General features: G+C 39.4%; 1 protein-coding gene across 2 annotated transcripts; it reads right to left on the bottom strand.

The window, feature by feature from the left end:
- Window positions 1-2,852: 2,852 nt before the first annotated feature.
- LOC100558393 (glycine N-acyltransferase-like protein 3) lies at window positions 2,853-15,044 on the bottom strand. Of its 2 annotated transcripts, XM_003214970.3 has the most exons (6): window positions 14,919-15,044; window positions 14,558-14,687; window positions 13,644-13,751; window positions 12,012-12,138; window positions 8,923-9,043; window positions 2,853-4,281 (listed from the first exon to the last, which is right to left on the bottom strand). In XM_003214970.3, the coding sequence occupies exons 2-6, from the start codon at window positions 14,633-14,635 to the stop codon at window positions 3,870-3,872; spliced, it is 846 nt and encodes a 281-aa protein (XP_003215018.2). In that variant the 5' UTR covers window positions 14,636-14,687; window positions 14,919-15,044; the 3' UTR covers window positions 2,853-3,869. The 2 variants fall into 2 exon arrangements, with proteins under 2 accessions (XP_003215018.2, XP_062823258.1); XM_062967188.1 differs by lacking the exon at window positions 13,644-13,751.
- Between the last annotated feature and the right edge of the window lie 225 nt (window positions 15,045-15,269).

The following is a 15,269-nucleotide window of genomic DNA, read 5'->3' as shown; positions in this document are numbered from 1 at the left end:
TGATTTTGCAAGACCTGAACAGGGCAGTTTATGAGATGAGGTTACAAGGTGCCCACTCAGATGAGTAGCAGAAATAACATTACCAGTCAGGCATTTAGCAAGGAGCTGCTTCTAGCCAGTGACACGGCAGTGGGTCTGTTGGACTTCAGATACTGGATTGGAATGGAATCAGTCAGTCAAATCCCACTATACACAACTCAAAAAAACCCAACAGGATCACACTGTGGAGCTTTCAGGAAGCTCTGTAGTGAATGCCATTCCCTGTTGTTCCAGTTTTGCATCTGGAAGAAGTGCTTCTGCTGTGAAACCAGCCCATACTTCATGTGGATTCCTCTCAGCAATTGCAAGATGAGTTCACTCTATTTGGCCCATGTAGACACAGCTTCAGACCCCATCTACACGTCCATATAAAATTCAGACTATCTGCTTTGAACTGGATTATAGTAGTCTACACTGCCATATAATCCAGTTCAAAGTATATAATCTGGATTTTATACGGCAGTGTAGATGGGGCCTCAGTTAACTAAAGACAGCACAATAAGACCTCAAGGAATTTTTTAAAAAGAGAAGTGAAAACTCTCCCACTAATTTAATCAAACAGCATGGATTATAAGAAGTACTTAGTAATTCTGGTAAAACGGTGGCACTGGTGAGTTGAGGATTAATTTAGTATTTGGTGATGGGATTCTACTTTCTAGTGGAGAGTGGGAAATAGAAGCCTTGGCCCAGAGGTGCTGAGGTTTTTTGTAATGGCAGCTTCTTCTGGTTCTCAATTTTCTTAGCATCCATCTGTTAGGTGGCTTTCATCCTTCAAAGCAAGTGGATCTCCTTTGATGGAAGGAAGGTAGGAATCACACACTGAAATCCCACAGTGGACTGGGATGGCAGCTATTTCTCTGTATTCTCCTTGTTGTGGCCTGGTCAGATTCTGAGTGTTTACAAGATGAGGCTGGGGATGCTGGGAGGGTTTCAGGGGGCCCAGAGGGAAATGTTTTGGAATCTTCCGGCAGCAATGTTTTGGTTTTGCCTGGTTTTTTCCAGGAGAACGGTGAAGGCCATTCCCATGGGAACCTACCAGAAGTGCTGTCCGAGGAAATTGGGGAAGACTAATGTTTGTCGAGGTCAGAGAGATTAGAGCTACATCAACAGAGCCAGCAATTAAGAACTCGCTTCTCCCGCTGGCTCGGGGATAAGGAGACCAGGTGCAAACAAAGGGATCTCATGGGAATTTTTGGCTCTTAGAACTAGTTCATGATGATAAAATCATTGTGAGAGCAACACTGCATTCATGTACAGACCACTCAGGTAGAGCCGTGAAATTAATGTAATCAAGTGTCAAGCTGTTTCTGTGTTCTGATTTTGCGAGGCATAGTTTTGCCTGTCTGGGACTCATGTACCTTGTCTTTGAATTGGATAGTTTTGTCTGCCTTTGATCTATGTACATTGTTCTTGTATATTTTGCTGGATTTATCTTAGTTACTTTTTTTGAAGAGATTTTTAGGGACTCTTGGCTCTTATGGACATAATCTAGTGAATTTCGACTCCTTTTTTTGTATTTGCTTGTTTTTCATATATTCAGCTTATATTATACTTTGGTTTTAATAAACCCTTACATTGGATTATCTGCACAGTGTGTGGTGAAAAAAGGCTTTAGGGCTCTAGTGCAACACTCCTGAGGTAAAAAGTAGGGTTGTCAGAATGAATACAGTATGACTTCTGTACCCACTGGCTCTACTGACATCCAACAAAATATGGCCTCTCTATGAATTTTCTAGATTTCCCTCCCCGGTGATTTTATAGTATGCTTCTGCCAGAGGTTACTACAGTCTCACTGGAGGAGCTAGCAATTTTCTAGGTCCTTCAGCAAAACTCTAGTGTCTAGCAGAAGTACATTCATTTCAGTAGGTTTGACTGTTATCCATGATTTCCTGTTTCCACATTAAGTTCAGAAACATATTCCCCATGGATATGGGGATCATATTGTATTTGCGGTGTCTCCTGTCCCTTTAATGACTGTGTAGAGGAGTAAATTTCACCAGGTGTTACTTGTCTCTCAACTAAGTAACATGCAACACTTGCTGACATTTTCCTCTTCTACAAAGTCCATTAAAGGAACAGGAGACATATCCATTTGTCACTCTGACAACCCGAGACAAATCATCTATTTCTATTTTCCCTCAAGAGGCACATGTTTGCAAGGAAAAGACAAAAACAAATGGCTGATCCAATCTCATTGGCCTGAGAAAGCAGCTATTTTTCTCTCCTGAATCCAAAGCAATTTATATCCAAATAGTATATAACTGAATTGTGAGCATAGGACATTGGCATCAAGCCTTAGGCCTCACAGTTGCCAAAGGCAGTTTTACTTCACAATTCACATTTCTCTACACATACTTCCAATCACAATGTCCTCAAAATGTAATCAGATTTATTTAACCAAATAAGAATCAAAATCTTTTGGTAGTTTCATGTTCTCTGGTGGGAGGCTGATCTGTTCAGAGCTCTCTTCGTAACAAATGTGTTGTTCAAGCAATATGGTATGGTATATCAGGCTGGTTAGTTCCAGCTTCATTTCAGAGTTGGATGGCTGTCAGTCACAGAATGGTGAACCTATGCTGGAATCCTGCTGCTTAGTTCAGCTATAGTAGGCTCATCAAATCCATTGTTGAATGGTGGGTTAACATATAACATAAGGAAATCCCATTAATTTAATGGGCCAGTTCTAGTAGGATTCAAACTTTTTACTCCAAGATTTAGCTGTTGTTTGGGGTGCATGTATAGAGTATGTGCAAATGATGATATTTCATATTACAAATAACCAACTAGCAACCAATACTATCTATACAAAATGATAAAGTTGAAAGGGTTTATATTCCTTTTTATTTCTGCACATGATACAATATTGTCACATAGAAACTGCAGCACTAGTAATAAGTTCTCATTAAATTTACTGATAGAACTTTCTCAGTGATAAAGAGCTGGTAATTCTGGGAGGTCTTGAGCAAGTTAAACACAGATTTGCTGTTTAGTGATTTTCAATAAACACTAAAACAATATAATAAACCATAAAAATTATGATTTTTCCTTCCTCTCTCTTTCTCCTTCCTTCCTAAGGAGAAGCCGAAGGAAAGAAGGAAGGAAGGAAGGAAGGAAGGAAGGAAGGAAGGAAGGAAGGAAGGAAGGAAGGAAGGAAGGAGACGCCGAAGGGAGACAAAAGGAGGCTGAAGCAGCTTTGTGAGATTGTAAACAACACAGTCGGACAGCATCAGTGAGATTGTAAACAACACAAATATAGTGTCTCTACTTTGCAGATTTTCACTTTTCACGGGTGGTCCTGGAACGTAACCCCCGCGATAAGTGAGGAAACACTGTACTTTTCAAATTGGTTCTATCCTATGAAAAACAACCAAAGTACAAACCAGTTCTATGAACATGAGACATTTTAATAAATACAAAAGGCAAGCACTATTGTTTGCATGGGGGAAAGCAGAAGACAGGTGAGTACCACATTCAGGCCACAGATTTTGTGAAAGTTTTGAATGAAATTGAAATTCTCTATAATAGAACAAAACCAACAAAATGCTGTTTAAACCACTTCAGCTTACATCATGATAAGGCAAAGCCACACAAGGGAGATATTTGTATAAGACTCTACAAATGGTTGGGTCCTGACATTAAATGATTAACACTGTTGTTCGGGACACTATTGGAAAAGAAGGCAAAGGAAATGCTTCTATTTCTGGTTCTTGAGCTGATACAAAAAAAGGAACTGCTATAAATACTGTTATACTACTTTTTCATAACATCATATTGAATATACTGTATATACAGATGACTGAAAAACATTATTTTTTCCAATTTGGGGGGCTTTAGCATCCTGGTGTGAAGAAAAGGACGTACTTTGTAAATGGTAAAGTATGGAAACCTTGATATTTCATTAGTCCCTGCTTGGCAGCTTTGTTGTCAGGTAGAACCCCACCATACGCAGGAAACCCCTTGGCATGCATTTTCCTGGCAGCTTCCAGCCCCACAACTGTGTTACAACGGTGTCCTCGATACTGCGGAAGGGTGTAAGAATGAGTCAGGCATGCAAGTGGATCACTAAGTGTCCAGGAAGCCAGCTGGCCTTCCTTGTCTAAGAGGCAAGCGCTAGGGAAGTTGCAGATCAGGCTATTCAGGTAGCGCAAGCTTTGATGATTGCCCCCGATGCTCCAGGTTTCATTGATCAGAACTACATGAGATGAGTTGAGGGTCCCGTAATGGAAGAGGTCACTCTTGAACCTGAAATACAAAGTTGCATAGGAACAGTGGTTGTTGAGTAACTCAAAAGACTCGAAAATAGTTTATTGGGATGAAAATGTATTTTTGTCATTTCAAAAGGGATGTAAAAACAACAAATTCATGCTCGAATGACCTTCAGCTTTTATTGAAATCAGAGGAATATTGCCTGTGATGGGTGCAGATTGCATCACCTATTTGTTCTTCCTGCTCTCTTCATCCAAATACTCAAATATAAGCCTAGATTTTCAGTCCTTTTTTAGGGCTGAAAAAGCCCCCCTCGGCTTATACTCGAGTGAGTGTCCTGGTCGGCTTATATTCGGGTCAGCTTATACTTGAGCATATATGTACAGTAGAGTCTCACTTATCCAACACTCGCTTATCCAACATTCTGGATTATCCAACACATTTTTGTAGTCAATGTTTTCAATACATCGTGATATTTTGGTGCTAAATTCGTAAATACAATAATTACTACATAGCATTATTGCGTTTTAAGTACTTTTTCTGTCAAATTTGTTATATAACATGATGTTTTGGTGCTTAATTTGTAAGATCATAACCTAATTTGATGTTTAATAGCCTTTTCCTTAATCTCTCCTTATTATCCAACATATTCACTTATCCAACGTTCTGCCGGCCCATTTACGTTGGATAAGCGAGACTACTGTAAATTATTTTTTCTCTATTATTATTGTTATTATTACATTTATTACTTTACTCTATGTATTATTATTACATTTATTATTTTACTCTATTATTATTATTATTATTATTACATTTATTATTTTACTCTATGTATTATTATTACATTTATTATTTTACTCTATTATTATTATTATTATTATTATTATTACATTTATTATTTTACTCTATTATTATTATTACATTTATTATTTTAGTGTATTTATTATTATTGGATGGATACATCATCACATTTGCATTGAAGAAGGTTAAATTCATGATTTAATCAGAGTTGGACAGTCTTATCTTAAATTACAGTTTTATCTAAATATTCAAAAACATTGAATGTACTGATGCCTCAATTAATGTAAATTTTTTGGTATCTATTTTAATTTTAATTTTAGAAGTTGACCAGTAGCTACTGCATTTCCCACCCTCAGCTTATACTTGAGTCAATAAGTTTTCTCAGTTTTTGGTGGTAAAATTAAGTGCCTCGGCTTATATTCGGGACAGCTTATACACGAGTATATACGGTATATCATTCAGAGACCAAAAAAGAAAAAAGGGAGGAGGAAATACAGTATTTGATTCAAGTGCCATAGTGGAGCATCAAATACATTTTATCTTGCCATTTAATCAGTTCACAAAGCAGTTTCTCAAAACATTTCTCTTCTCCAAAGATAGGGAGGAGGCAGAGACAAGGGAGTGTCCCCTTTCTCAGTGCAGCTCCATGAAGGTGAGGAGGACACTGGGTCCTGAGAATCCAGGAGCCCCTCACACACCTTGGGAAGGTGTTGGGTTTCATCCTGGACTCCACAATGAGTAGTTAGACTAGAGAACAGGATTAGAATGAGGGAACCCTTTCTCTATTCCCATGCATGCCTTCCTATAAGGGGCCTTTCCAGTCTCTACTCATCTTATCTTGACCACTATCACCTACCCATTTGAAGATGTAGTAATGTGGTCTCTTGGGGGTATGAGGTGACTTCCTCTCTATTGATTGCCCCTGGTCTTTGACCACACGGTGAGCCTCCATTTCCTTCTCTTCTGCCTTTTGTTTTCCTCCTGAGAGGACACACTTTGCTGCTCTCCAGGCAAAATGTAGCTATAGTAGAGTCTCACTTATCCAAGCTTCTGGATAATCCAAGCCATTTTTGTAGTCAATGTTTTCAATATATCATGATATTTTGGTGCTAAATTCGTAAATACAGTAATTACAACATAACATTACTGCGTATTGAACTACTTTTTCTGTCAAATTTGCTGTATAACATGATGTTTTGGTGCTTAATTTGTAAAATCATAACCTAATTTGATGTTTAACAGGCTTTTCCTTAATCCCTCCTTATTATCCAAGATATTTGCTTATCCAAGCTTCTGCCGGCCCGTTTAGCTTGGATAAGTGAGACTCTACTGTATTTGGATATTTTGATAGTCTTACCCTTTTTTACCTTCTTACCTTAGGGGATAGCTTAGAGAGCTAGTTAGCTCCAAGAACCTTTTCTATCTACAATGGATTTTTTTTTTTACCACAATACATATTTTGAACCTATAATTGTGACTCTGCAATCCCTTGCCATCCTAAGGAACAAAAGCTTATCCCAGCTCTCCACACGTAAGTTTTTGCTGTTTACGAAGTGTGCTTCTGCCATTCTGCTGTCTTTTATGTGGCATCACCACAAGAGTGGTTTATTTTGAATCTAACTGCTCAATAGATTCACAACAGAAGGCTCCAAGCAATTTACCCCAAAACTGTAGCTGATACCAGATGAGAGACTCCCTCTTGGGCACACAGAAGACAGGGCTACTTGGAAGGTGCTGAACAGATTCCGCTCTGGCACCACAAGGTGCAGAACCAACCTTAAGAAATGGGGCTACAAAGTGGAGTCAACGACATGTGAGTGTGGAGAAGAGCAAACCCAGACCACTCACTACAATGCAGCCTGAGCCCTGCCACATGCACAATGGAGGACCTTCTTACAATGACACCAGAGTCACTCCAAGTGGCCAGCTTCTGGTCAAAGGAAATTTAGCATAATACCAAATGTTTAACTTTCTTTGTGGTTTTAAAATATATTATAACTACTATATATTCTCAATTTGCTTCTGACACAATAAATAAAATAAGAATGGGAATCATGCTGGAACAGAAAATTAAAATTGACATATGCCTCTGAGTTAAAAGAAAACTGGATGAAGTTATTCTACAGATGGCATATAACACCTAAAAAACTTGGATTAATTAATAAAAACACAAATATCAAATGTTGGAAATGTGGAAAGGAGGAAGGAACTTATTACCACATTTGGTGGAAGTGCAAAAAAGCAAAGGAATTCTGGTCGATGATTCATGAAAGCACTCAGGCAATATTAGAAACTAAATTTACTAGACTACCGGAACTGTACTTATTAGGAATTTCCAAAATGCAGGCAGGATCAAATGAGGAGAAGATGGTGACTTATCTAACGACGGTGGCAAGGATCGTTTATTCTAGATATTGGAGACAAAAATAAATACCCTCAAAGACAGAATGGCTAACTAAAATATCAGAAATTAAAAATATGGACAGATTAACATTTTTATTAGCTAAATACCAGGGAAAACAAAGAAAAGAAACCAATTGGCAACAGGTAAATATATATATATATAATTAGTTAAGAGATGGGGAATATAAATATATATCATCAAAGAGTAGTAATATAGTATCTTTATTTATACTGATTTGTATTAGTGATATAAAGGACAAAAGGCAACCCACACCAATCTGGAGAAGAAAACAGAACGAAACAACCCGAAGAATAAAATGAAGACAAAAGGCAAGAAACACGGAAAACTGGAATACATCCCTCGGACACGACTTGGAAGTCATTTTTATATCCCCCCCACCCCCACCCTTTTTTTTCTCTTTTCTCTTTTCTCCCCCAATACCTTTCACCCCCACTACACCCTACCCTCATACCCGTTGACACTTTCCCTCCCCATTCTCCTTTCCATTTTATCATAATTTGTATTAAAAATCTTAATAAAGATTATATTTTAAAAAAAACCAAAACTCAACAAGTCTGACTTGTTGTTGCCATCAGCATAAACTGATAGGAAAGAAGATACAGAGGACAGAAGGACTGCGACTATTTTTCTTCATCCCCGCACTTTGTAATCTACCACCACTCCATCCGTGAGGAGAAATTGAATGGGAACCCCACCCCATTCATCCACTCCTGTCACCTGTTTTCTTCCCTCACAGAAATTGCTTCACGATTTGTGAGAGGAAATAATATAAGTTGACTGGGAGTTGTTTTCTTTTGGTGTAACATGAGGAAATTCATGTGAAGGTATAATTATCTTCTTTCATCATCAGTAAGAAATACAGAACATTGAAAAACTTGCAAGCATAATTAAATAGAAAAGAATGAATTGATGATTAATGTATCACTTAGTGAATTAAGGAGACTTAATAGAATGATGTCATTACTAGGATTATGTTATTACTGTTGTCAATGATATGTTGGTATTATGATTTATGAGGAAAACTAGTATAAAAAAATTACTGAGATTCTGTATGGTCTCATACAGGAGGAAGTTCATTGGGGTGTCATTATGATTTATTGCACCAAGAATAGTGATGCCACTGCTGGCAACAAAGCAGCAGGGCCAGTATTGATGCAGCTCCCTCTCCATATGAGGCCATTGGCAATTGTTTCGCTGTGCCTGGAGTCTCTGTGTATCCCAAAATGTCAAGGCACTTTCTCACCTCCATCACTTCTATGTCAAACACCAGCTGTTAAACTGTCCAAGTGATGTATGATGTAGAATTTAGCCTTTTAATAATTAGGAAGCACTTGCAAAGATCACTCTTTTACAGGTGAAATTTAATATGCAAATCATAGGTGTCCCTGCTAGTGCGTACATAACAGATTTTCACCAAGCAGGTACCCCAAGAAGGAATTATGTTCACTAACTGGCTTGGACAGCAAGTAGACGGGTCTGGATGCAGCACTGCTTGATAGAAATAGGGCTTCAGTTCAACACGTCTAACCTCTGCAATACTTTTAGAAACTTTGTACAACCCATCTTGAAGGCCTGCATGGAGCAAAAGTGTTAAGTGAGAACAATTGAAGAAAAACAGAGAATGTATTGTCAAAGGCCAGAATCACTGGAATGTTGGTCTGAATAATAATTAAGGCCAAGATCAAAAAATCATCTGATGACCCAAAATGCAGACTGTGCAAGGAAGCTGATGAAACCATTGATCATATCCTCAGCTGCTGTAAGAAAATCGCACAGACTGACTACAAACAGAGGCACAACTATGTGGCCCAAATGATTCATTGGAACTTATGCCTCAAATACCACCTCCCTGCAGTAAGGAACTGGTGGGATCACAAACCTGCAAAAGTATTGGAGAATGAGCACGCAAAGATACTGTGGGACTTCTGAATCCAGACTGACAAAGTTCTGGAACACAACACACCAGACATCACAGTTGTGGAAAAGAAAAAGGTTTGGATCATTGATGTCGCCATCCCAGGTGACAGTCGCATTGACAAAAACAACAGGAAAAACTCAGCCGCTATCAGGACCTCAAGATTGAACTTCAAAGACTCTGGCAAAAACCAGTGCAGGTGGTCCCGGTAGTGATCAGCACATTGGGTGCCATTCCAAAAGATCTCAGCCGGCATTTGGAAACAATAGACATTGACAAAATCACGATCTGCCAACTGCAAAAGGCCACCCTACTGGGATCTGCATGCATCATCCAAAAATACATCATACAGTCCTAGACACTTGGGAAGTGTTCGACTTGTGATTTTGTGATACGAAATCCAGCATATCTATCTTGTTTGCTGTGTCATAATAAAATAACAACAACAACAACAACAACAACAACTTTATGCTTATATCCCGCCACCATCTCCCCGAAGGGACTCGGGGTGGCTCACATGGGGACAAGCCCAACAAAACATAGATTAAAAACACAGTACATGAATTAAAACAATATAAACAATAAATATACAACATCATAAAAAAACATAAAACACAGCAATTACTTTAAAACCTGGCCGCAAGTACAGCATATGCAGAGGGTAACTAGTGCAGGACTCTAAGTAGGGTTCGTGGGAGGTACAGGAAGAATCAAGGATAGGGGCAAGAGCAGCGATCTCATCAAGAAACCTAAAACTGGAAACCTAAAAAGGTGGGAAGCGGAGATAAAGTGTGATGAAAATTGTAAACAAACTGCCTAACTGGCGGGACTGTTCATTCCAATGGGCACCGGAACATCCACGTTTTTAAATCCTTCCAGAAGGTGGACAACAAAGGTGCCAGTCTGATCTCCCTGGGCAGAGAGTTCCAGAGTCGAGGGGAGTCGAGGGGCCACCACCGAGAAGGCCCTCTCCCTTGTCCCCATACAGCTTGGGCTATATGGCTGTGTTCTAGCAGCATTTTCTCTTGAGGTTTCACCTGCACCTGTGGCTGTCATCTTCAAAAAAAAATTTGGTAGTAAATCAAGTGGAGTATTTATACCTGTGGAATGTCCAGGGAGAGAGGAAAGAACCATTGTCTGTTAAACAAATGTAAAGGGTGCAGTTAGCAAGTTAGATGGAGCCCCTGATGGCGCAACAGATTCAACCCTTGTGCCAGCAGGACGGCTGATTTGAAGGTTGGGTTGCTGTCCTGAAGGTTGCCGGTTTGAATCCGGATAGAGCGCAGATTAGTTCCCTCTGTCAGCTCCAGCTCCATGCGGGGACATGAGAGAAGCCTCCCACAAGGATGATAAAACATCAAAACATCCAGGTGTCCCTTGGGCGACGTCCTTGCAGACGGTCAATTCTCTCACACCAGAAGCAACTTGCAGTTTCTCAAGTCGCTCCTGACATGAAAAAATAGCAAACTAGATTTTTATGTATTGAATTTACTGCCTGGAGACCTCCTGTGTCTGGATGATGTTCATTAGTCACTGTCTTGATTCTAGCGTTTTTCAATCCTGGTACCCAAATTTTGTTCATTTTCATGGTTTCTTCCTTTCTATTGAAATTGTCCATAGAATCATAGAGTTGTAAGAGGCCTCACAGGGCATCCAGTCCAACCCCTGCCGAGAAGCAGGAAAATCTTATTTAGAGCACTATATACTTGTGGATTTTAATGGCTTCTCTGTGTAGTCTGACATAATGAATGTCAAAATGGTCCAAAATTTCTGTGTTCTCAAATAATATTCTGTGCCCAGCTTGGTCTATCATGTGTTTTATTATTCCATGTGGTGCCTGGAAGTAAGGGTGCCTTGGTGTCTTTGTTTTTAGGCCTGTTTCTGGGGTTATTTGGGGTGCTGATTCAGAAAATAAATTGATTTGTAATCTTTTTGGTACTAATGTTGGAGAGTGCTCCCTGGTCAAGTGGTCCCTGATCAAAAAAAGGTTGGGAACCACTGATCTAAATACTAGGTCATTTATTTCTGAGTTGAGTTTTTACTATCTATAAAACCTACAGAGATATTTAGGACTATGCATGCTTATCTGTTTGTTCTGCAATTAAGAAAATAGATTAAAAAAATAACTTCCCCTTAAGAATAGATTTTATTACTTATGGGGACCTGGGGAACCATTGTGGTGTAATGCTGTGAGCATTGGGACTATGGCTCTGGAGATCATGGTTCGAATCCCATGTAACCCACTGCATGATAGGACAAGTCAGAGGAAGGTGATGACAAACCTCTTCTGAACAAATCTTGTCAAAAAAACACTGTGATAGATTTGTGATAGGTTTACTATAGGGTGGAAATTACTTGAATGCATGCTGACCTGAAGGTTGGGTTGGTGATTTGAAAGTTGTTGGTTCAATCTGCGAGATGGCGTGAGCTCCCGTCTGTCAGCTCTAGCTTGTGGGGACATGAGAGAAGCCTCCCAGCAGGATGGTAACACATCTGTGCGTCCCCTGGGCAATGTCTCTGTAGACAGCCAATTCTCTCACACCAGAAGCAACTTGCAGTATGTTCTCAAGTGGCTTTTGACCCAATTAAAAAAATAGATTGAATGGAGCAAGAATGAGGACTTACCTTGCAACTGAAAAGCTCTGCCCCAGTCAATAGCATTTTTGTTTTCCAGCAAGGATTGACAGGCATCTATATCCCAGTAAAAGGCAGCATGCAAATTAGTGTAGTAATCCCCGTTTTCTTTTACCACCTGCAGGGTATGGCACAGAGCTGGACTGTGAAATGTACCAATAGAGGGGGGAAAGGCTCTCAAGGAGAAGACATGGACTTAGGGATACTCAGTTGTTCAGTTTAATACTTAAAAGCAAGAGGTAGTGAATAAATACAGACAAATTACATTGTGCACAGAAATGGTATATGGCATAAAGGGAGGAGAACTAAACTTTGATCTGCTCAGTGCCTTAGTTATTGAGATTAGGACAGCAAAGCTTCCAGATTTAATTGGTGAAACCTGGAACATAAATGGAAATAAAAACAGAGAAAATTTTTGGAAGTATTGGCACTCCTAGATTTCAAGGAGAGGAAGAAAACCATGTAATCACAAGAACTACTAGAATAGTAAGTGGGAGTCATTTGTAAAACGACTGAAGCCCTTACCAATATGTGGATGTTTTATTAAAAAAAAATTCAGTGAGGTGGGTGAAAAGATCTACCAACAGGATTCCTATGTGGCTAGCCAGAGAAACCAGCACAGAGAAGTAGTCGCTAATTTTGTGAGGCTGTGGAATCATGACTTGATTTTTCACCAACTTAATTTGTTGGTGACAACATACAGAACCAAGATCAACACACATCAGAGGAAAGGGGAAGAAAAGGAGGATCAAATACATTGAGAAGATAAGAAGGATGAGGACAACGGCTGATGAAGCTTTGTGAATTAGGTGATATGGGGAAATTGACTAGGCTGGCTAAGGTTGTCCAACTTCAAGAGAGAATAGGATTGTTAATTACTATGTTGTAATAATGATGGGAGCATTTGCTAATTGTGGAATTTATGAATTAGTAGAATATTGCTAAAGGGGAAAGTGTGATTATATGATATCATTTAAAGAGAGTAGATTAATTAGAAATGAAAAACCATCTGTGACTGAGAGGTCCATCGATTAGTCTTTTGTTTTGTTTTTGTGTTCATGTGTGTGCTTTATTATATTTTAGGTACTTAGCTGTAACATAGTAGTAGTGGCTAGAATGTGATGTCTTTTAAATAATGACTTCACAGCTTGTTTGTTTATTTTATCATTGCTGTATCATATTTCTATTTTTCTCTTTCAATACAAATTACTTAAAGAAAAGAAAAGTAGGACATGAGTGGCCAACAAAGTGTGGGCAACGTTATTATTGAGGGAAAACACAGAAACTAGGAAAGGCATTCACTTGCTTTTGCCTGAGTCCACAGGCAAGTTTACACCACTTCCTCTCCTATCCTTTCTGCTGAGTTGTTTGCAAATTCGTTTTGATATTTGAACTCAGTTTACAACAGTGGAAATGAGCTAAGGACAAAGGGAGAATGTGAGAGGAAAAGAGAACTGAGATATTTCAAAATCATCTGAAAAAGTGGGATGACAGAAGATTAATTGGGATGTTCATGACAAAATGGGACAGTTGGATGGTATGATACAGCATAAATTAAATACCCTATACTTCGGCCAATGGACTGTGAACTGATCCTATAAGCACTTCAATTTCATATCCTACCTCCTTACGTGGCCGGGTGAGGACAACTTTAAACTCAGGCCATGAATCTACCACCACTTCATGCTGCGCTGGGTTTCCACGGTTGATGTGCATCACTGCCCCACAAACCTACCAATAAAAGATGAGTTTATGCTAAGTCCTAGAGCAAATGATGGATTGCTTTGTGAAACACCGTACTTCATGAGAATGTTAATGTGAAGCATAGGAAATGGACTTTTGGTAAATTAGAATACTACACATGTTGCATTTGAAATATGGGCTGTATCAAAGTTCTGGTTTCAGGAGACCATTGGTTGACTTGCTCTCGACTCAACTAATCCCATTTTCACAGGGCTCATTTCCATCTTGTTACTGTCTCTCTGGATACATTTGGCACTAAATGCCAGAGAGATCAAGAGAGAGTCAGGGGATAAAACCTTTGGAAATTCCTCCTTTGGTCATTGAAAACATGGCATAGGAATAGGCTTGAGCCGCTATAGAGAGTTTTGTGTGTGTATGTGTAGTGGGGGATAGATGCATAGAGAGATATTTTATCATCTCTTTTACTTTATTAAAGATGTATCTGATGAGGTTTGGGGAGATGGAAACCCTGCTATTGCTCATCTGTTCTTGTTACTAATTTTGTAATTTTGGTTTTCTCTGTTTTAACTTCTTTTTATTAACAGTGTTGTGCATTTAACTGACAGGTGGACTTTATATATTATATATTAACTTTGTTTACTAATGAATCCTAGGATGAGCTCTCAGATTAATTCAGGGCTGGCACCATTTACGTACAATGTATTTGTGTGCACTTGTCCTGATGGAGAATAGGCTCTACTTTCTCCTGCTCATTGTGTGGAGGGTGGGGGGACAAGAAGAGATTACTAGCTGAACGTGTTACTAACTCCAAGCAACTGAAGAATGAGTCTTACCGGAAGTGTCTGAGGCAGGCTTTTTTGCAGCACAGACTCCAGCAACTGCAGCTTGGTGGCACAGGTCAGGATCAGCATGGCTGGCTAAATGGTGGCTGCCAACAACAAAGACGGTATGGCTGGGAAATGCCTGGAGAGAGAGTTGTGAGAGAGGCGGGCAAAAACGTTTCTGTTTCTCAGAAGCATATTTTTAGCATATGTGGCAGAGACAGTGCCATATATAAGTTCTCAATTGCTACAGTTCCCATGAGACCTTCCTATGGAAAAAGAAAAGTCCAAAAGAGTCCTATAGCATAACAGCATATTTGAAGGGAAAGAGTTGATTCCTTTAGAGGCGTTTGATGATGCCCCCAGTGCATACCTGGCAGGACTGGTCTAGCTGGGAGAAGGATAGGGCAACCTCCAGTGACAGGGCTCTGGAATAGCACCTTGTTCTTCCCTTGCTGTGTCTTCTTAAGGACAGTTTTGTCTTCTACTGAGGAAGACTTTTAATTTGAAGGGATGAACCATTAACAGAATAGCCCCTTGGCATATGGCCGAAAGGCTGGGCAACACAAAGCTTTTTTGGAACACGATGTTGTTCCCATTCAAATGGTCACAAGGCCACAGAAAATTGGTTTAGGAATGTAACCTCTTGGTTGCACATTGTCTGTTGAATTCAAATTCTAGGATGAACCATCCACAGAATGTTGCCTTGGCTTCAGGCTTGTAA

This window comes from Anolis carolinensis, chromosome 1, assembly GCF_035594765.1.
Source record: "Anolis carolinensis isolate JA03-04 chromosome 1, rAnoCar3.1.pri, whole genome shotgun sequence".
NCBI classification, from domain to species: Eukaryota; Metazoa; Chordata; class Lepidosauria; order Squamata; family Dactyloidae; genus Anolis; species Anolis carolinensis.
Note: the sequence above shows the minus strand (reverse complement) of the source record. Positions and strands in the feature narration are given on the sequence as shown.

Bases quoted from the DNA above. Each gene is read 5' to 3' on its own strand.
- LOC100558393 (XM_003214970.3), bottom strand. From the start codon at position 14,635: ATGCTGATCCTGACCTGTGCCACCAAGCTGCAGTTGCTGGAGTCTGTG. The intron at 9,044-12,011 runs GTAAGTCCTCAT...TGCTCCATGCAG, and splicing joins CAGAGCTTTTCAGTTGCAAG to GCCTTCAAGATGGGTTGTAC. The intron at 4,282-8,922 runs GTTAGTGAACAT...TTTGTATTTCAG, and splicing joins TCTACTTGCTGTCCAAGCCA to GTTCAAGAGTGACCTCTTCC.